Source organism: Quercus robur, chromosome 11, assembly GCF_932294415.1.
Source record: "Quercus robur chromosome 11, dhQueRobu3.1, whole genome shotgun sequence".
In the NCBI taxonomy this organism is placed as follows: domain Eukaryota; kingdom Viridiplantae; phylum Streptophyta; class Magnoliopsida; order Fagales; family Fagaceae; genus Quercus; species Quercus robur.
The window spans coordinates 25,137,733-25,160,662 of NC_065544.1; the positions used below are offsets into that span (position 1 = coordinate 25,137,733).

General features: G+C 36.0%; 1 protein-coding gene across 17 annotated transcripts in view; it reads left to right on the forward strand.

Annotated features, from left to right (window-relative positions):
- LOC126705333 (MADS-box protein JOINTLESS-like) overlaps positions 1–22,930 on the forward strand; it is a 272,125-nt gene that overhangs the window by 217,253 nt on the left and 31,942 nt on the right. Inside the window, exons 6-8 of one of the 17 annotated variants that reach the window (XM_050404271.1) lie at positions 10,376–10,414; positions 10,494–10,621; positions 10,912–11,048. The exons of 13 other annotated variants lie outside the window; for them this stretch is intronic. In XM_050404271.1, the coding sequence (XP_050260228.1) occupies positions 10,376–10,414; positions 10,494–10,621; positions 10,912–10,960 (216 nt within the window). In that variant the 3' untranslated portion in view covers positions 10,961–11,048. Of the gene's footprint in view, positions 1–8,409; positions 8,489–10,375; positions 10,415–10,493; positions 10,622–10,911; positions 11,049–22,930 lie in introns of those variants that run through there. 3 more of the 17 variants (XM_050404265.1, XM_050404270.1, XM_050404268.1) reach the window with 3 other exon arrangements.

A 22,930-nucleotide genomic window follows, 5' to 3' on the forward strand; every position in this document is an offset into this window, starting at 1 on the left:
GGGTGAAAAATTGTGTAAAAATATGTGTAATGTTGTTTAAAAACTGAAAATATGTGTTTGAACTCGCGTATCAAATGGGCCTAACTTCTATGAAAGACAATATTTCTCTTCCGTACAATAATACATCGCTTTCATTTTATTTCTCTCTACCATTCCGTAATCCATAACATTTATTTTATTTATTGTGTAATTTATTTTTGTACTATTCTCTACCTATCTCTTTTCTTATCTCTCTCTCAGCTTTGTATGCAAATAGTTTCTATTTCTGCGACAGGAATGCTCTTTGAATACGCCAGCTCAAGGTTTCAATCTCTTTCTAACACTTCTTTCTACTTATAGAAAAACCCTCTTTATTTTCTCATTTTTTTGACTAGAGAGAGACCCTTTTTTCTATCTATGGAAAAATATGTCATTGTCCATTCCTTGATCGCTTTGTTCATGCATTCACTATGATTTTATGATTTCTAAGGTGTGTGTGTGAGAGAGTGAGAGATCCAACTGCTCAAAATAAAGATCCTTTTTAGAAAAATACTGAACAAACCGAATAAGTGATTTAAAAAATAATACTATGTAACATCTAATCAAGAAAAGATAAAGTACTGCAAAATCTTATGGTTTCTGTCTAAAGAAAAGGGAAAGGAAAAAGAAAAAAAGAAAGAAAAATAAAGGAAAAAAAATAAATAAATAAAGGAAAGGAAAGAAAAATAAACAGTTTTTTTTTGGTAAACCAAATAATAACAGCTTTCAATTCTTACCCTGAAGGGTTTAACGTATATATGTAGCTGCTGCTTGTTTTGCAGTTCTATAAGCGGGTTATTTTGTCTTTGAATATTGCTAGTTGTTGCCTATTAATTAGCTTATAATCTAATGTTTTATTTACCCTGAGTTTTAGAGTTGCACTTGCTTATTGTAAAACTTCAATAGTTCAATTAGCCGCTTCAACTCTGCCTTTAGTGTTTGTTTTCTCAAAAAAAAAAAAAAAAAAACTCTTCATTTAATGCCTGATGGTCTTTGTACTTTTGCAGTTCTACCTGAATTAATCCACTTTTGTTATCCTGACTAATCTATTCACAGCATTACTGTAAGAATTTCTTCATAAAATATCATGCAAATCTCAATGAAATTCTATGACTCTAGCTTAGGAGCAACGTTAGAGATTATAATTTTTTGCTTAGAGTAACATATATCAATTGAAACACTTTTGGTTATGCATACATAAAATCTAATGCTAAAGATTCCAACACAAAAGTGAGCTCTGATCTCGTTAAATAAATTCTCTTCCTATCTTCTATAGTAATATCACATATGTATATGTTAAATCCACTTAGTTGTAGTGTTCTTCCACTAGCAAATAACACCATTAGGCTTAAATTGCAAGTGTGTGATGAAAGTTCAAAGAGGGTGCAATATACAAATTGAAATTGTCAAGTAGTCTTGATTGAGAAAAATGAAACAAATTACTTTACTCTACATGAAATATATAAGCATTACAAGAACTACGGCAACAACAAAAATAACTAAGCCTTACTCTAAAGTTTAGAATCGGTTATGGATTCTAAACAATAACTAAGCCTTATTCTCAAAATTTAAGGATTGGTTATGGATTCTCAATAAACTAGTTAGGGTTGTTGGAAAAACATTGGTGGGTCTTTCCCCACCTGCACTCTCAAACACTCATGCACCACTCAAAGAAAGTGATTCACACTTTTTTCACACTTTTTAAAAATTGACGGATGCATGAGGTATATATACTCCATGTCCAACCATAATTTTCTTTGTGTTTATTATACAACTCCAAAAAAAATCTCTATACATTCATTACGTAAACTTGCCTCGTTTCTTTATGTATCTTCAACTAACTCATTTTCATAAATAAAATAGATTTTCATAACATGAATTCAGTTTAACTTTCAACACCTCCTCTTAAACTTAATTTTTGACCACCACAAATTAGGCTCCCATCTTGTAGAAGGTGCCATAGTTTAGTTGCTTGGTGAAGATATTTGCACCCTAATTGTGTGACTTCACAAACTCAAGTGGAATTTCGTGTCTAGCAAAACATCCTCAAATAAAATGATACTAGGTATCCATGTGCTTGCTTTGGTCATGAAAGACTAGGTTCTTTACAGGAGCTAGTGTTAACTTATCGTCCACTAATATCTTCGTAGTTTTTGCTTGCAACATTTGCAACTCCTTCAACAAATTTCTAAGCCAAATTGCATGAAAAACACTAGAGGTAGTAGCAACATACAGTCACAATTGGTTGCTTCTTGGATGTCCATGCAAATGCAATATCACCCATATAGAATACAAACCCACTATCACTCTTTCTATCATTGGTGTCCCCAGCCTAATCACTATTGCTGTAGCCAACAAGTTTAAACACATTCGAAGGTGAATACAATAGTCCAAAATCTAGTGTACCTTTCATATAACGAAGAATTCTCTTGGTTGTCTTCAAATGAGTCATAGTTGGTACTTCTATGTTGCGACTAAGAAGTCCAACGCCAAAGAGAATGTTTGGTCTTGTGCATATTAGCTACCTCAGACTTCCAACCAAACTCTTGAAGAATGTTTGATTTACCCTCTCTCTATTGTCATGCTATGACAACTTCACTCCACATTCCACAAGAGTACTAACTAGTTTGTAATTTGACATCTAAAATTTCTTGAGGATTTCATGTTAGAAATCTCATATTTATTCTAATATCCTAATACTTCTTATAGTTCCATCCCTTCAATTAGTACTTAGTCCCAAGATAGGATTGAGTTAGTTAGTTAGTTACACATGTTGGGATTAGAATAGAGTTAGTTAGAGCTCCTAATAGGCCAATAGGATTAAGCCATGTGTGGCCAACAAGATAAGAGCTTGGATTTTATAAATAGTTGCATGTTACCTTAATCTGTAACATTTTAAAAAACAAACCAATTTCTTGCTTAGTGCATTTCCTTTCTCACTTAATATTTCTTTATGGAGAAAGGCGACCTCGAATTAAGTAAACTCACCTGCATTTCGTATCCATTTCCATACACTTTCCACCCATCTCCCTTAGGAACCATCAAGGTCCTAACAAATGGTATCAGAGCTATTTATTTGAAATGACCAAATCTGTTGCAACTCATCAAGCTTTCATTGAGTTTACATTCAAAGGTGGAGATCCTTTTTGGCGGCTTCTCAAGCTCTATGAATTCTTTGCTCTAGAAAACACCACCACACCTTATGTTTTTTATTGCCTCTCATTACATGTGAGAGGCGTGGGAATATTTTCAAGATGTGTAGGCATAAGAATTTTGCACAAATTGGGTGGATTTCATATGCTCTACATGCCAGGTTTTGAACACTAATCCTTGATGCATCAAAGGAGATTATCACCCAAGAATCCAAGATGCATAAGCTTGTGAATTTCATGTCAGGAGACTCAGAACCAATTCTTAACGCACCAATAAAGGCTGCCACTCAAGAGTTCAAGATTCAAGAATCAAAAATCCAAGTGTCAGTGATTCAACAATCAAAGATGCAAGAGCCAACAATTCCAATGGTTCAAGAATCAAATGAGGGCTTAAGGATCCAAGAACATTTCAAGGTCTAAAGAAACAATAAGACCTTGAAGATCGAAGAACCATTGAAGGCTCAAGAATTTAAGTGGATTTTGAAAGTACATGAGACCATTAGTGAAAGAAGTGTATGAATATGGTGATCAGGATGTCACTAAGATACTGGTCCATTGGAAGATTATCTTTGATGATGATACCAACCATAACAACACCTTGTGGGAAGTAATATCCTAATACTTTTTGAAGTTCCATCCATTCTATTAAAAGTTAGTCCCAAGATTGGATAGAGTTAGTTAGTTAGTTAGTTACACATGTTGGGATTAGGATAGAGTTAGTTAGAGCTATTGGCACATGTAACACTATAATCACATAGTTGGTGAGAACACATGCTTAATTAGTAATTAGAAGGATAAAGCCATGTTTGAAAATGGATGTGAATTGTAAGCACTTAACTCTTACTTATTGCATTTCCTTTCACTCTTAATATTTCTCTATGCCTTTAAGCCAATTCACCTACAATTCACATCAATTTTCAAACACTTCCCACCCATCCCCTTTAGGAACTAACAAGTTCCTAACATCTCCTTAGCATACCCTTTTTGGGAAATGAATATGACATCCTCCATTTGCTTCATAAGCCAAATATCTGTCATTTCGATCTCCTTAGTCATTACTTTCTTGAAGTCCTCAAACTTACTTGGATTGTTTCTTATAAAAATCAAATCATTTATATACAAACAAACAATCAAGATACCTCCGTTTATCATTTCTTTATTACCTTGACCTCTTCATCCATTTCTTATCTTGCACAACTTCTTTAATTCTTTTAGGTTCACAATTAGCAAACAGATAAAAGAGCGTTAGATCATCTATATTCTCCGTTGAATCATAGAGATCTTGTAGACTTCTCATTCTTCTTGGTCACTTCCTTTTAGTGATGATTACGAGGATGGACTTTCACAAATGGGAGATTTTGGTGGAGGTGGAGCGTCAAGCTCTTCTTGAACTTTATTCAAATTCTCTTCCTCTTCAAGTAATGGAAAGAAATCATATTTTTCTTCTTCTTGGGTGCTCCAATCTCATATACCTTCTTCATCGAATTCCACATCTCGATTGACAATTAATTTTCCAGTGTTCGGATTTTTAAGCTTATAGCCTTTAGAGCTTGGATCATAACGAATGAAGACATAATTTTTGCTCTCATTATTTAGCTTGGACCTTTCTTGATCTAGTACATGTGGATATGCCATGCTCCCAAACACAAGAAGGTGGGAAACGATTGGACAAATAGATTGCATAATCAATAGCTTCAATCTAAAGTTCTTTAGGCATTCTCTTGCTCTTCAATGTGTTTTTAGTCATCAATTCTTGGAATATGACCAGATAATTTAATAATAATTTGGTTCATGGTGCAGCTATTAATGCAAATCTATCAAGTGCCATCCTCCTTTGGCATGAGTAAGGTCGGTACTACACAAGGAGTCATAACTTGCCTATTCAATTCTTCATGCTCCTTTAGATTGATTTGACAGTGCCCTTTGTTAGGTAGGCTATACAGTACACTAACAAGCTTCCTTTTTTTCTTTAGCCACCAACATGTACACCACCTTAGTTCTTTTATCTTATATTACAATTGGAAAAAATAAGAAAATTACTGCCCTCCTCTTCGGAAGATTTAGGAGCTCTTTCATTCTTAGTTGACAAAAGGACACATTCAAACTTTCTAATTTTAAAGGTATATGTATTTCTATGGCCATCATGGATAGCATGCCTATCATATTGCCAAGGCTACACCAAAGGAGGAAATGACTAACATCCATGACAACAATATCACACCAAACTTCATATTTACAATTATTTTGCATTTCAAAAGAAACAAGATATCTTCTAGTGATGTAGAATAGACAACACATGCCTTCTTGATCTTATAGTCAAATTAATCAGGATCGTGATAATAACATGGTCTTTGCCATCATAATTGTGCTCTTTACAGTGCATTTGTGGGACTTATCAACTTGTCTTTGATTGTGGTTGTTAAGAATTGCAATAAACCAAATAAAGCATTTTCAACAGGAATTTCAATGTAGTTAATGTTAAAAATTTTAGCAACATTAATTTAAATAACAAGAAGTGCATACCTAGATGTCTAGGATTTTGTAGGGTTTCATGATGAACTGTCATGGAAAACTAATATCACGAGTCTTGTGAAGTCTTACTTTGAATTTAGAGTATCTTTTCAATCTTTAAAATTTCCAAAACTAAAACAGTATTTACTCTATGATATTTATCCTGCAAGCAGTTTTTATGTAACATTTTCATGCAATAGCTTGAACCAAATCCAAAAGTCTAAGTAATTTTATTTGATGCCTGAAAAAATTAGAAATTTACTAAATAAGTAAGAAATTAATATGATGTAGAACACGGTAGGAAAATAAGAATAAGAGAACAAACAAGACAAATACTTGGCTTCACCACCTTGAATTTGCGTGCAAGCCCTAGACATCACCATTCACCACCAAACAAAGAGAAAGCCATCATTCTCAAATTCTCAAATTATTCTTATTCAAATTGTACTACCTTTCACGACTACAAAAGTACTAGTTCAATAGGGTTTAGGTATTACACCAATATGGAAAATGCCTAATCAAATCCCTTAAAACTAAATTCAAAATTTAAAGTCGAAAACAAAATTATTTTCACATTCGGAAATAAAATCTTAGATGGTTTTAATGCTCCCTCTATCATACTTTCGTGTTTGAAGTAAACTCGACCTTGAGTTTTGAAGAAGAGAAGGATAAAGAACTCTAGCACGCAGTGCTTGCCACAATATAGGAACCACATCTAGGAGCACGTAGAATAACAAAGCTTTGCATCCATCACATCATGCTACTCTTCGGAAATGTGAAAATCAATGTTTAAAATCAACACAATCTTCTCTTGAATCACCATAGTATCCACTTTCTCCACTTCATCAAGTTGTTTATCTCCATGCACCATACAGGGCTAATTATAGCATATTCAATAAATTCCACAACACATCATGCGCACCCTCAAAATTTTTCTTCTCTTGCTGAACTTTCGCCTCATCAAGTATTGACTCACCAACAACTTGAATTTGGTCTACTACATATGGTTGAGGATGTACTAACTGAATAGTTGTTGGCATGTGCATCTCCTTTGCATAACAAATTTTTGGTGCCTCAACGTTACTTCTCTCATGTGTAAAGCTTTACCCTCAATCTTTTTGGGTAGTTTTTGAGTGGATGTCATTATTTTGCCTTGTTAGGTATTAATCTTTGTGATTACTTGCTCCCCCAATTTGTACAAAATAGGTGAAACTTTTTGAATTTCTTTTTTTACACTAGCTCAAAGTGGACTGAGAAGAATCAAGAAAATTTCTTTATATTTTTCCAGAGACATAATTGTTTCCATGGCTGAAATTAGTGAATAGATGGACCTAATTATTTTAAAGAAAATTTGAAACATCTCAACAATCAATGCATCACACTCAAGGTCCAGCATCACCAAGCATGACCGGACCTTTGCTACAATGTCAAGAATTGAAACCTCCTTCATATAGTAACAATTGGGCACATGAGACAAATAGACAAATTTTCAAATGTTGCTACAATCAGCTGAAATATTTCCTTCATTTTCTCATCATCATATGGGGCATCCGATGTTGTTATCCTCGTAATCTCAGTAATGCAAGATGCAACTGAAAAGTTCATTAGTGACCAATGCCTTCATTGAGGGTAAAAGTGCATCTTGCATTGATTTGGATGGTGCTTGATCCACATTTGCTAACAAATTTTTGACTTTATCAATAAGAGTGAGGAGGTTATCAATGATGGAATAGGAGTTAAGGAGGATTTTCACATCCTCCTTAAGCTGCTCCTCAAAGTCTTTATCAAAGGAAGTCATTTTTAGCCACAAAATAAAAGACTGAAACTTTACTTGTTGCTAAAAGCTAAAGAACTTGATCGCTTCTAGGTTTAATGGGCTAATCTCACTTCTTCTTTCGAAAATTGGGCTAATGGGTGGAGTTTTTTATTTTTTTAATTTTCTTTTTTCTTTTTCTTTTTGTACTGATTTGAATTGAGTGGAGGAGATTAGATGTTCTAATACCAAGTTGATGTAGAATAAAATAGGAAAATAAGGATAAAAGAAGAATAAAAGGATAAACAAGACAAAATTTAGGCTTGACCTCCTAAAATCTGCTTGCAAGCCCTAGGCATCACCACCTAAGGGTATTTGGCATCACTACCAAACAAAGAGAAAGTCATCATTCTCAAGTCATCAAATTATTCTAATTCAAATTGTATTGCCTTTCACAATTACAAGAGCACTAGTTTAATAGGGTCTAGGGATTACACCAATATAGAAAAATGCCTAGTCAAATCACCTAAAACCCTCAACAATAAAGCTCAATTTAAAATTTAAAGTAAAAAAAAAAAAATTACATTCAAAAATAAAATCCCAGATAATTTTAATGCTTCTTGCATCATAATGTACCCTTTGTGTCAATCAATATAAATAATTTAGGAGTTCGTACAGATGTTAACCTTTTATAATTTGACCAAATTAGAAGTTTGCACATAGTTTGTGTAAATCAATATAAATAATATTTGTGCTTCACATTTTAATTGGGAAAACGCAATTGGCCCTACAAACAATGGCAAATATGCCAACATGAGATAATAATTAGTTCTTCAGTCACTAGCTCAAGTTTTATTTCCTTAGATATGAGTCAGAAATACATACTAGTAGTTTATAAGTTCTTCCACAGTTTCATTTTATTAAAATAAGAGAGAGATTAAAGAATTGAATGTGCTATCCTTATGTTGTATGAAGTATGCAGCAGGTAATTGAAAGGCATAGTCTACATCCACAGAATCTTGGCAAAATGGACCAACTGTCTCTTGAGCTACAGGTATGATGTTTTAAAGTTTTTTAGTTGGTAAATAAGTGAGGTGGAAAGTCATAAGAAATAGATTACGTCTACTTTGAGATAATAACTCTTGAATCCATAAGAGGTTCCTTTAATTCCCAAGGAGAAATTTGAAGTCCACCGAAAGGAATGGAGAAAAAACATTTTAAAGTTTATATTAATGAGATTTTGAATTACCTCGGAGGCTACCATGCATATAAATAGGAAAATAAATCATAGGGAGGCTAGTAGACCATAAAACACCCTATTTCGTGTTAAGCAAAAAATGAGGCTAGAAATATGAAAAATCACCAAAAAGATCAAAATTAGAAAATTTGCAAAATCAAATCGTACAAACCTTAGGAGACAACCCAAAACAAATGGGATCTTATTCTGAATTCTAAATTGAAAGAAGGAAACATGACTCTTGATTATTTCTTTATCCACTTTCTCATGAAATTTTCATGAAAACTTCGAAATTTGCATTTTATTGAAAATCCTACCACCATAAGAAAAGCTAGGTATTTTTTTTTTTTTTAACAACTTAGAAGACTACTTCTTGCACTCCCAGAATGATGACCCTGACATTTATGGCAACCCTAAAAATTTCTTATTTAAGGCAGGAAATGCTTACATATTTTAGAACCATTGTTACATTAAAAGTGCTCGGTAACACATCACATTTCAAAAATCTTCATGAACGGCATGTTGTATAAATTAGCTTAAGAACGTTACCTCCTATGCCATGTTGAGCAAGGAAATTGAGGAGAAGACACATGAACTAAGGTATTATAGCTACATCACTATCATCTTGTTACTGTAAAGACATATACATACCACAATAAATTAATGTTGAGAAATGTTCACACCTAACACAAGAAGATTAGGGGAGAAGAGCTCAGTGGAATGGATATGGAAGAATTACAGAAACTAGAGAAAGAGCTTGAAGTAGGCCTGAGCCGTGTTATAGAAATGAAGGCTTGTCTCTCTTTTTTTTTATCTCTGTTTGCAGGCATTATAATGGAGTGTTGAAATTTATGTACTGTCTCTTAATATAAAAAACTTTTGTCTTTCAGGGTGAAAGATTTCTGGAAGAGATCACAGCCCTTCAGCAAGGGTCATGTTCCAAACTTTAAATCTTTTTTTGCAAGACATTTCATACAATTATTATAATGTTTGCAAGACATTTCCTGAACAGATCAGTGCCCTTGAGCTAAAGTTCATATGGTTTCAATGTATAACAGTTTCGTACTTTAGTGATGATCCGCTCCATAATGATATCATGGTAAAATATTGAAATATTAGGTGGAAAGAAGAAACTAAGAGAAGTTGAAAGAACACAAGGAATTAAGGTGGTTTTGTCTTAGAGGCCTCCGTGAACAGTAGAAAATTTTAAACAACTATATATTTATTACTGAATTTTGTGTATAACAGTGTACTTATTTAAGGGAATTTGTAGTAGACTAACTCTGTGTTAACCCTAGGATTGCAGTAATATAGTTAGTACTGTAATGTAGTAAGCTTAAACCCTAAATCCATATCTTTAGCAAATGTCAGCTGTAAAACTTTGTCATAATGTTAATGCAAGTTCATAAAAATAGTGGTCATTGTGTGCATAGGCTAGCTCAATGGGTAGAGAAAGGAAAAGTTCACATGGCTAACAACAACTAACAAGCACCATTGAATATTTAGTTGAAACCATTGTCAACATAAATTCAGAAATGATTGTCATATTTTTTATCCTATCACCTGACCTATACCAATTCATAACGTATCGATTTCTTATATAAGAAGTTAGGTAAATATACCATATTAATTAAATTATATTTTGTATTTAAGGCTAAGAAGTCTTAGTAATGGCTCTCTGTTCATCTTATTCTTTTAATGCAGGGAGCCCAACTGATGGAAGAAAACCAACGATTAAAACAAGTAATAGGTCTTTTTTTTAGAGAAAAAATTCTTCCTCCTCTCTTTCTATCTCAGTTATAAAAAAATGTCTCTTCCATAGATGGAGAATCTATTTAGCACTCAAACACATGTACTTGAACAAGGTCAGTCATCTGAGTCAATCACCAATATTTGCAGCTCATCTGATCCTCAAGATAATGACAGTTCAGACATATCTCTCAAGTTGGGGTAAGTTTGTAAAATCCTTAAAAAAATTGAGTTTTCTGGATGAATTATGAAATAATATTCAGGATTCAATCAATGGATATTTACACAAACCTCAATATTTAGGGGTCTTATAGCATATAGTTCTAGTTTCAATATAGGAACTTGACCAAAGAGATAAATTTGTTCTTAGTTTTAATTATTTCTCTGGATTTAGTATTACAATATGTACTATATTCTAATTTACAGTTCTAATGGGTTTATCTGGTACTAAAAGATAAATTTGGTGGTGAAATTAATGGTTGCTACCGCAGGGTGCTGTCACTTGCAACTCCTCATCGAGCAAATTGTCTGTTTTCGTAACAACTTAACCATCATCATTGACTGCATGGCAAGAAATGCATACTACTACTATAGAGAAACTCTTTCCCTTAGTGCATCTTTCTATGTCTTGCAGGCTACCTTTTCCTAAATGAATTTGAAGTATAGTGAAGATCAAGAAGCATGTATCTCAAATACAAAAGAAGAAAGGCCATGCTTAAGTAAATACAAATCCTAGCTCAGAGTTGTAATTAATTTTCTGTGAGGCCAATTTGTTTCCACTAGTTGATTCTAAGTGAGTCTGCATGTGTATTCGATGTATTTTGGATGCTTAATCTTTTTTATGGATGAATCAAGGGTCAATTTGTTACAATGGAAAATAAAGTATAGGGTGTTGGAAAAGGTCGAGTGTAGGGTTGAGACTAATGGCAAGTCATACTATTGATAAATTGATTCACAATTCTGCAATAGGTTTTGTTTATCTTTGCGTGATTGCTAGTATTACATATTTTTCGCAACATTTCTTTATCAAGAATGGTGCTTTTGAGTACACTTAGGTTTAAGCCTTAAGATCTAAAAACGTTTTCAAGTCAATCTTTCTTGCAATAAGACTTCTGTGAGCTTCCTATGATTTTGCAACCCAGATTCTTGCTCCAACTTGAGAAAAGTGATATCATAATTCATAATATTAATTTGCTCCCACTGCTTTCTTTTTTGTTTTTTGTTTTTTTGTTTTTTGTTTTTTTGTTTTTAATTTTGAATTTTGAATTTTTCTAGGTTGGATTGTTCTATTTCCTAGTCTTCCTTGGCAACTCAAGATTAGCACTTCACAGGTTTCATCCATATTTAACTAGGTCTTGTCTTGGCTCTCTCTCTCTCTCTCTCTCAAAAAGTAAATAAAATAATGCAAGATTTTAAATTATATATATATATATATATATATATATTTATATATATTTGTCAAAACTGCATCATATCTATATAATTTGGTATTCACCAATCACCATGAAGCAAACTCATTAAAAAATGTCTAACATGTTAGGGCTAGTTAAGACGAATAAAAATCAAATGTCAATCTTTTTTTTTTTTTTTTTTTGGGTGCTAATGTGAATATCTAGAAGTAGAACTCCTCAAATAATTAATTATCTCCTAAATGTGTGTATGACTCTTCAAGTAATTGATTAATCAATTGTTTTTTTTTTTTTTTTTTTTTTTTTTTTTGTGAAAATTGATTAATCAATTTTGAATGACTCTTTAGTTCCTTTTTCTCACTTTACTCAAAATAGCAACCAAAACATAAATCATGAATAGTACATGAGGTCACTTATATAGCATACTCAATAATTTTCATGTGTTTCTACTTTCTAGAGAAGTGATATCTATTTTTAGTATTTTAATGCTAGTAGGTTTACAACTGAAAATCTCACCAAACATATTTATTTTTGGTATAACAAGAAAACATGAACATATTAAACATTTTGAAATTAATAATTACACTTACTACTCCTATCTTTGTATAGTTTGATTTATTAATCATATATAGTACATGTGGTCACATCCTTTGATTTATATTTTTTTCAATCCCAATTCCCAAATTGCTAAATCGAGATATATATCTAAAACATGTACTTTATTATATTACAGTTTGAATTAATTAAACTCATGAATCAAAAAACAAATAAAACTACCTTAAACATCTAGTCTCTTAGAGCATTCACATCCCAAAATTCTATTCCATCCTATTTTACCATCCCAAAAAGCTACTTTATTAATTATACTATACCATTTTACAATACTCTCAACATCCCAACTTTTATTTTATAATACAACACATTAAAATAATATTTCTACACAATCAAATAAAATATCCCAAAATCCAAAAACCCGGTGAAAGAGAGAGAGAGAGAGAGAGAGAGAGAGAGGAATTGATAAAAGTAAGTGAATAATTTTTTTTAAAAAAATTTTTTTAAGAATTGAGCTACAATGCAATTCTACTATAGGATTGCATTGTAGTACTATTGCAATTTTTTTTTGCAATAGTTGGTTTTTACAAGTCCGGATGTGTGTGTGTGTGTGTGTGTGTGTGTGTGTGTGTGTGTGGGGGGGGGGGGGGGTTTGGGCTTTTATGCTAAATTTTTCCTATATATGGCATATGTCATTCCCAATGCGATTGCTCTTTAGCTCGATTGATATGTATAGTGGTACCCCATTTACTGTTACCCAAAAAAAAAAAAAAAATCTTAACTTCAAATTAGTTGAGTGTGACTTTTTATACTAAAGGTTATCAATTATTGAAACTTAATGTAGACCACACTTAAATAAAATAAAAATTTTCCCAATATCCAAATATTGTAGTTCAAGCTAAATGGGTTGTGTTAACTGGTACCGTAAGCAACTTTTTGTGCTTCACAACATCTTTTTGTCCTTTTTTTTTTTTACATTTTTTTATTTTTTTTTGCAGCTTTATAGGCTGTGGAACAAGTTTCATAGAGAGAAAAATTATATATTAAAATAGATTGTGAAGCCAGTTTTATATATATATATATATATTTTTTTTTTCAAGTATCCAATTTTTTTATTAAATAGGATTTACATTAGTCTAACTTTAATAAGTACTGCACAGTACTCATTAACATTTGCCTTTATAAAATCATCTAGTAGAACAAGTGACAAGAGTGCTTGGCCAGTTTATCCCAGGCACATGGAACAATATATGTGGAGCATATCGCTTGAGCTAAGACTGGACCATTTTTGCTCCTTTTCTCATTGAAGTCAAAATATCTTTTTCAGGAAAAATAAAATAAAATAGTACCTTTGTTTTTTTGTATTTGAGAAGGTACCTGGACCCTTTTGTGGTCCATTTTTATATTTAAGTCATGGGCCCGGTTCTGCAAAAATGAAAAAAGAAATGGCCTAAAAAATCTAGCCCCTTTATCCCCTCTTATTTATAAAGTTTAGATGTTGACCTCTCCATTGGCCATCGGCCCCCTACCTATTATTACAGGAACTAAATTTTATATTTGACTAATTTGATTCCAATATAATATTTTAGAATAATGCTAGAAGTATAAGTTATTTTATAAATTTTTTTACAAATTGCTTATGTAGTGCGTGATTATTGGTAAATGAAAAAGTAATATTAATGATAGGCCTAGATGAAAACCAATAAGAAGTTGACCACATTAATATTTTGTAAAAATATTGTAAAATAGTTTGTGGTTATAGTATTACTCTATGTATTATACCTGTTTCAACATTTTCCTTACTTTTTCCTTATTTTGATTTGAAAATGTATCATTTTACTCTCTTGGCATCATTATCATCATCATCATTATTATTATTATATAAACGGGTTTTCTCCATTTAACACCTTCCAAAACATAAGGTTACAAAGTTAATTCTACCAAACAGGAAAAAAGTAGAGCTTTCTCTTTTTCTGTTTCTCTCTTTGAAAGTTTCAGATGATATAAATGATATTTCCATTTTGATATATTTAGTAGTATTGTTGGTTTTCTTATAACATTTTTTGGGCCTAAAACTTAAGTAGTTTTTTTTTTTTGGAACATGTCAAAGGATATTATCAAACATTTAAATCTCCTCATTTTTATAAGATGTGACATTAAATTATAAAACCTTTTGCCAAGAGCATTGTAGCTCTCAATTGGCAAATTCTCTTTTTCCAACTATCAAATTATAAAAATAAAAACAAAAACAAAATGATAAAACCATTTATCTAAACCTATAATGGTTAAATAATTAATAAAAATACATTAAAAAAAGGAACAATACATTTTAACTTTTCATTAGTAATGATTCAAGGAAATTGACAAAAGAGTGAGCAAATATCGTTTTAACCCAATCACATTTATGGGGAGCCTTAAAACTCTTAATTTTGCCTAATTGCCCATGTAAAGACTTAGGAATCAAACAGCCCAAGCCCACTTAGAACAATGAGGTTTGCATAGTTCAACCAGGCCCAGATCAATGTATTTGTGAGAGAGTGGGTCAAACAAAAAGGGAGGGCTCAGCTCGAGGACAAAAACAGGGAAGAAAAGCTAATGGCCATGAATTAATATATGAAATAGGCTTATTACAAACTTGCATGAGGAGACAAATAATACTCAAAATGAAACATTGTTCACTTTCTTCTCTCAATGTTCATATTCAAACTCTTATCTTTCTGAGAATTGTGCTTCGATCCCCTTTTTTGGAAATTTTCTCTCTCATATATACTCACTTCCTTTTTACATCTTGACCTCCCATCTCTATCTAACCAAATTCTTATCATGACACCTGTCCCCTTAAACATCTGCTGAAGGTGGTAGAAGGAGCTGCTTAGCTTTGAATTACACTGTTTAGGTTACTTCCTCATCAATGTAGTTGATAAAGCTATTGCCCACCATTTAATGCAGAGGCAACATGCTACTTCTCGCTGGAAACTTCCCCTACTCCCTATGACTCTCTCTCCTCTGCCTATCCTTCTCACCTAGAGCTCCCAAGAGACTTTTGTCTCTTCTCCTCCTCTCCTCAAGTGAATTCCCTCCTCGGGTATGTGATGCCTCAATAACAAGACTAACAGCTCAGCAATCCCTTCCTTGGTCCTCGGGCCCCCACAATAGCCCCCTAAAAATTTGCTATCAACTTTGAGATAGAAGCAAGGTTTTAGTTTATACAATCTAGCCTGATATGTGCCACATGCATTCCATTGTGGTAACGTCCCCTCACCTGTCTCCAACACGCTCCTGACGCTTCGCTATCTACGATTTCACATTTATGGTGTCAGGCGGCTGCTTGTCCCCTCATGTTTTACGGTGTGATGATGATCCTACAGTCCTTTTTTTATCTCATTTATGGGTGGGAAATTTACTGCTCATTTTTCACCCCTATATAAGGAGGGGCTATGGCTGGCTTTCTCTCATTTTACTCATTTGGCAATTTTTGTTGAAGCAGCTACCCAAGGAGAAATTCTTCTACTACGCATAGGTGTGTTCAAATTCATATTCTTTTGCACATATTTGTATTTCTTATACTATAAAACTCCATGGGTAGATTAGCTAGGCTAGTAGACCCACCCAAAGGCATGGCCACCTTTAGGGCTAAGTATAGGATCCCTAATGGTGTTAAACTCCAACACTACTTGCTGGGCGAATGGCTAGTCATGAACAGACCCCACGGATTTGTAGTTATTCTAATGAATACTTTCATAGAAGGTGGGATGAAAATCATCATAGGAAGGGTCACTAGAGACTTCCTAATTATAAGCTGACCCCCACCCAATGCCCCCCAAACTTTTTTAGGGTCCTCGGGAGCGTGGACATGATAAATAAAAAAATGGGGACCAACCTCACATAGCACGATGTGAACTGAGTGTACAACTGCCAAAAGGAGAAGGAGACTAAATACTACATCAAATGTAGGGTCCCTTCTGTTAGGTTAATCTCTAGTTTTCCTGATTCAAGCAAAGGTATGGACGAGGGCTTCCTCATTGTCTCGGAAGACTGGCATGATGGACTGCATTGTCCCACCCAAGAAAGGGAATCGGGTAGGGTTCCCTCAAATCATAGACGTGCATAGGATCTTTCCTAATTTTTATAAGGTTTTAATTTTTTTAATTTTTTAATTTACTGGCTTATAACTTTTATTGTTTCTTCATTGGCAAACGAATACCATACCACCCCGTCCAAGCATCTCGTGAACTTTACTAACCTAAACTAGATCCTCAAGTTAGAGATTTTTTTGCACAAGGACGGTCAACTTCGGGCGGTACAAATCATCCTCAGGTTTGAACCCCTTTCAAAATGCTTCCAAAAAGCTAAGGACTTACGATTGGCTTTAATTGACGTTGTAGTCCCAGGCTTTTTGTTAACTGAAGCTCCTCCAACGGGAACCCAAACGCTCAACTCCCAGCCCTACTCCCAGCCAAACTCCTCTACTCACAAGAGCCTCTCATACCTTCAAACGAAGAAGCTAAGGAGCCCACTCTTGAACTTGTCTATGAAGTAATAGACAAAGATTTCGAGGTCTTCTACCAATAAGGAGACCCCGAGGACACTCCCAGTACCTCACACCGCCCTCTACTTCCTACCCAAGTTAGCACCAACTAAAAGGGAACCAATATTCCGGAAGGGATGGAGTTCGAGGAAAAAACTCCAGACCTCTTAGCTTTACTAATAGCCTATGTTAAGGGCATTTCCCTAGCCATCCCGGTGGTGCCCCGACCACCAACTCCTGCTTCAGTGCGTGCATCCTCTAGTGATGCCGCTAAAAAGAAAAGGAAAAGGGGCCAGGGTGGTAAAGGCCCTGAAGGTGTGAAGGAAGGAGAGATCACCCACTCCTCTCAGCAGCCCCCATCTAAAAAGGCCCAAACAACCAGGGCCCAACAGAAGAAAAGTGCTTCTTCTGGAACTTCAAAAGAGTCTCAAGGTTTGCAACCCCCAAAGCCTTCTGTGTGGAGACCCTTCTTTACGCTGAGCTCGGGGGGTCCTGTCATGGATGATGCCAACTTAAGAGACCCCTAAATAGGCAGGTCAGGCCTTGTGGTTGAGTGTCTGGAGAAAGCTCTGTGCCTGCCCAAAGACATGCAAGAGCTCAGGTCCTTTAGGAAGCGAGGTCTTCTTATCTCTGAAGAGAGACCTTGCCAAGGTATGTAATTGCTTCTCTCTTTTTATGAATAAAAATTATACTTATATAAACACTAACTTGTATCAATCGTACAGTTTGTCCAAGCAGCCTTCGTGGTCGAAGAATGGGTAGACCATGCTTTGGACAAGGCTCAAAAAGCTGAGGGTAAGCTAGACATAGCTGAGAAAGCCCACACCGAGGTTGACAAGAAGCTCAAGGGGACTCTTGCCAAACTAACCAAGGTGGAAAATGCTCAAAAGAATGCTGAAGCTGCCTTTAACAGCTTTGAAAGACAAGCTACAAAGTCCCTAGAGGCTTAGAGGAAGGCCGAAAACAAGCTGGCCTTAAATATGGTGGAGCTTAAACAGCTGCAAAAGCAGCTGAAGGCTAAGGATGCTGAGAAAGCTAAGGCCGAGCAGGCGGCCTATGACGCAGGCATGACCAAGATTGCCTAAAGTCTAATTGCCCAGCTTAGGGACGTTGCTCGGGCTTTTTGCCTGGAGGTGTGGGGTCAAGCTTTCACCGCAGTTGATGTCAGCATTAAGTCAGAACTCAGGGCTCCTAACAGGGTGTATTACCCTTTAGCCCTACGCTTGGCCCTCAGCCCCTACTAGCCTTCAACGAACCCTAACTCTGCCCCTACCTCCTCCTCGGCCCAGTCTGTCACTACTCCATCTACCACACCAGCTGCAGAGAAAGGGTCAAAATAACCAGCCCTAGCAAATGTGGTGGATATGGAGACCGAAGAAGTAGCTGAAGTGGCTCAGCTGAAGAGGAAGAAAAAAGAGAAGGAGCAAGACAAGAAAGGAGGGAAAGAGAAAGAAACGTCAGCATAACTTGGCTTAAGATTTAGGAGCAATTACTTGATTTTGTAATTGGGCTTAGGTTCAGCTGATGCCCCCTTTTCCTTCTATTGTAATCTAACTTCCAAATTTCAATGAAAAAAGTTGAACTTTATTTTATAGAATTTCCTCTATCTAAGTCTTACTTGTCTGATTGTATTTCATGCTATTTTCTTTTCTTTATAACAGCTGTAACATACTAACTTTTGATTAACTTAATCAACTCCTCTTGCTATACCATTCAATCTCAATTTGGACTTAGAGCTCCAAAAGAACAATCTGCATTGTACCTGTAACCCGAGGAAGCAAGCAAGCTTCATAATTTTACTCCATACTTAGACAATTCCACACTAAGGCTAACTTGTCCATAGTTTGTGACCCAAGGGGCCAAACCTAACCCAGATCTTGGCAAACACTTAGAAGCTTTTGTACAAATGTTAATTTTCCCATGGCTTATGACTCGAGGAGTTGAACAAGACCGAGACTTTGTTTAACACTTAGAGATTTTTTACATTAAGGTTAATTCACCCAAGGCTTGTGACCCAAGGAGTTGAACAAGACCGAGGTTCTGTTTAATACTTAAAGGTTTTTCAAACTAAGGTTAATTTACCCAAGACTTATGACCCGAGGAGTCAAACAAGACCAAGGTTCTCTTTAACAATTAGACAATTTCCACACAAAGGTTAATTTACCCAAGGTTTGTAACCCAAGGAATCGAACAAGATCGAGATTCTATTTAACACTTAAAGGTTTTCCAAACTAAAGTTAATTTACCTAAGGCTTGTGACCCGATGAGACGAACAAGATCGAGGTTCTGTTTAACACTTAGACAATTTCCACACAAATGTTAATTTACCCAAGACTTGTGACCTGAGGAGTCAAACAAGACCGAGGTTCTGTTTAACATTTAAAGGTTTTCCAAACTAAGGTTAATTTACCCAAGGCTTGTGACCCGAGGAGTCGAACATGACCGAGATTCTGTTTAACACTTAGACAATTTCCACACAAAGGTTGATTTACCTAAGGCTTGTGACCTTTAAAGGTCGAACAAGACCGAGGCTCTATTTAACACTTAGACAATTTCCATACAAAATGATTACACCACCCATTGCATCCACAGTAAAGCGCAAATAGACCAAACATGAATAATAAAGAAGTTCATATCATTAATAATAATAACGTTGCAAATTATTTACATTCCAAGGACGTGGAATAGCACTTTCATCTAGGTCTTCCAAGTGATAAGCCCCAATACGAGCCACTGACGTTATCCTGTATGGGCCTTCCCAGTTGGGACCCAGTTTTCCCTAAGCTGGGTTCTTTGCTGTCCCCACCATCTTTCTCAAAACTAGATCTCCAGGAACTAAAGGCCTTAACTTCACTCCTTTGGCATATCCCTGTTTAAGCCTTTGCTAATAATGTGTCATCTTCACTACAGCTACTTCCCTTCTTTCCTCAACCACATCCAAGCTATCTGAGAGCGAGCAGTTATTTTCCTCAACGCTGAACTAATCAATTCTTAGGGTCGAGAACCCTAACTCAAGAGGAATTACTGCTTCTGCCCTATAGGTCATTAAAAAAGGAGTCTCTCCAATTGATCTTCGGGACATAGTACAATACGTCCACAACACATGGGGCAACTCATCCACCCATTTCCTTTTCGCATCATCTAACATTTTCTTTAACTCAGACACTATGACTTTATTTGTTGCCTCAGCCTGGCCATTCCCTTAAGGATAAGTAGGTGTAGAATACATGTTCCATGGGGCAACTCATCCACCCATTTCCTTTTCGCATCATCTAACCTTTTCTTTAACTCAGACACTATGACCTTATTTGTTGCCTCGGCCTGGCCATTCCTTTAAGGATAAGCAGGTGTAGAATACCTGTTCTTGATCCCTTACTCCCCACAATATCTTTGGAAGGCTTTACTATCGAACTAAAGACCATTATCCGAGATCAGTGTGTGGGACTCCAAACTTGGTGATAATATTCCTCCAGATAAACCTCTTAGCATCCATATCCCTGATGTTAGCAAGTGGCTCAGTTTCTACCCATTTGGTAAAATAGTCCGTCCCGATAAGGAGCCACCTTCGGTTCCCTATAGCTCGGGGAAATGGCCCTACTATATCCAAACCCCATTGAGCAAGTGGCCAAGGGCTGGAAAGTGGATTCAGGACTCCCCCTGGTTGATGAATATTTGGGGCATATCTTTAACACTGGTCACACTTCCTCATATAGTCCTGAGAAGCTTTTTGCATGCTCGGCCACCAATATCCTTAGGTGAGGGCTCTATGGGCCAAAGACCTCCCTCTTGTATGACTCCCACATATCCCCTCCTGCAATTCCTCTAATAAAGGCCTCATTGCTTCTGGATGCACACACAATAAATATGGCCCCGTATAAGAACGTTTGTATAACTTCTGTTCTTCGGATAACCAATAATGGGGAGGCACCTTTTCTGCCTCCCCCTTGTCTTCAGGTAACAAACCTTGTTTTAAAAAAGTTACTAAGGGGTCCATCCAACTCGGCTTAACTTAAATGCTATGTACCCTGACCAAGGGCTTCTTCGTAAGACTGGAACTAGCCATATCTTCAACAATAACAATCCGAGGTAGATTTGACCCTAGAGAAGTTGCCAACATAGCTAAAGAGTCCGCATGAGAGTTCTGTCCTTTTGGGATCTGCTTTAAAGTAAAGCTCCTAAAATGGACCCGAGCTTGTTTTACTTTAGCAAGATACCCCTGCATTCTTTCATCCCGGGCCTCAAACTCCCCATTGACTTGGCCTACCACCAATCGAGAATCAAAATATAACTCTATCATTTCCCCTCTTAACTGACTAACAATTTCCATTCCAGCTAGCAAAGCTTCATACTCAGCCTCGTTGTTGGTAGTGAGAAAACCCAACCGCAGTGATTTTTCCATTACCATTTTCTCGGGGGTTACCAGCACAATCCCTACCCTTGCTCTTTTTTGGTTAGTTGTGCCATCAGTGTAAACTTCCCAAGGGGGAATAACACAGGCCGAGGTGGTCACAACACTGATTGTTTCTTTTCCCCCATTTACCGCATCTTCAGTAAACTCTACCACGAAGTCTGTTAGGACTTGCCCTTTTATGGCAGTGCAAGGCATCTACCTGACATCATAAGCACCTAGCATAGTTCCCCACTTTGCAATTCTGTTTGTGTAGTCAAATTTTCGTAAGAGGGCTTGCAAAGGAAACGGGGTGAGCACCACCATAGTATGTGCCTAAAAATAATGAGGAAGCTTCCTAGTGGTGTGCATAATAACCAATACTGCCTTTTCCAGGGGTAAGTAGCATGTCTTAGCCTCCTTCAGAGACTTGCTGACATAATAAACAAGTCTTTGGACCCCATTCTCATTTCTAACCAGGACCAAACTAACAGCATAATCTGTGACTAACAGATACGCATACAACACTTCCTCTTTCTTGGGCTTAGAAAGGATTAGGGGGCTTGACAGATACAGCTTGAGTTTCTCAAAGGCCACCACACACTCCTCAGTCCATTGAAAATCCTTCCACTTATAGATGAGCTGGAAAAATGGACGACAACTATCTGCTGACCGAGAGATAAACCTATTCAAAGCTGCTACCATCCTTGTTAACTTTTGCACTTCCTTGGGGTTCTGAGGAGGATGCAAGCTATCAATGGCCTTAATCTAATTGGAATTAACCTCAATTCCTCGATGTGTTATCATGTAGCCTAGGAACTTTCTCGAGCTGATCCCAAAAGAACACTTAGATGCATTCAAATGTAGCTTATGTTCCTTCAACACCGAGAATATCTCCCCCAAATTTGCTAAGTGCTCTTCGACCTACCTACTCTTTATCACTAAATCATCGATGTACGCCTCCACATTCTTACCAATTTGTGACTCAAACATCCATGTCACTATTCTCTGATATGTGGACCCTGCATTCCTAAGGCCAAAGGGCATCACACGATAGTGATAATTCCTAGTGGGAGGCTGAAAAGTAGTTTTCTCCTGATCAGATAATGGTAAAGGTATCTGATGATACCCTTGAGAGGCATCCAAGAAACTTATCTAGGGATGCCCAACCGTTGCATCCACCAATTGATTAATCCGAGGAACAAGGAAAGGATCCTTCGGACAAACTTTATTCAAATCCGTGAAGTCCACGCACAGACGCCACTTCCCGTTTTTCTTTTTTACTACCACGGTATTAGCCAACCACTCGGGGTAAAAGACCTTTTTGATTGCCCTCGCTTGCTTAAGCTTGTTTACTTCTACCCTTACTGCTTCAGCATGCTCTTTTGATGAACACCGAGGTGGCTGCCTTCATGGGGTCACCTCTGGATTCACGTTTAGCTGATGGCATATAAATTCGGGGTCAATCCCAGGTACGTCATAGGTACTCCAGGCAAACACATCTATGTTGTCCTCCAAGAACTTCACGAAGGCTACCTTTTCTAAGGAGGGCAACTGAGACCCCACTCAAAAGAACTTTTCTTCATCTAGCCCAATTATGATCCTTTCCAACTCCTCGGATAGCACCAACTGAG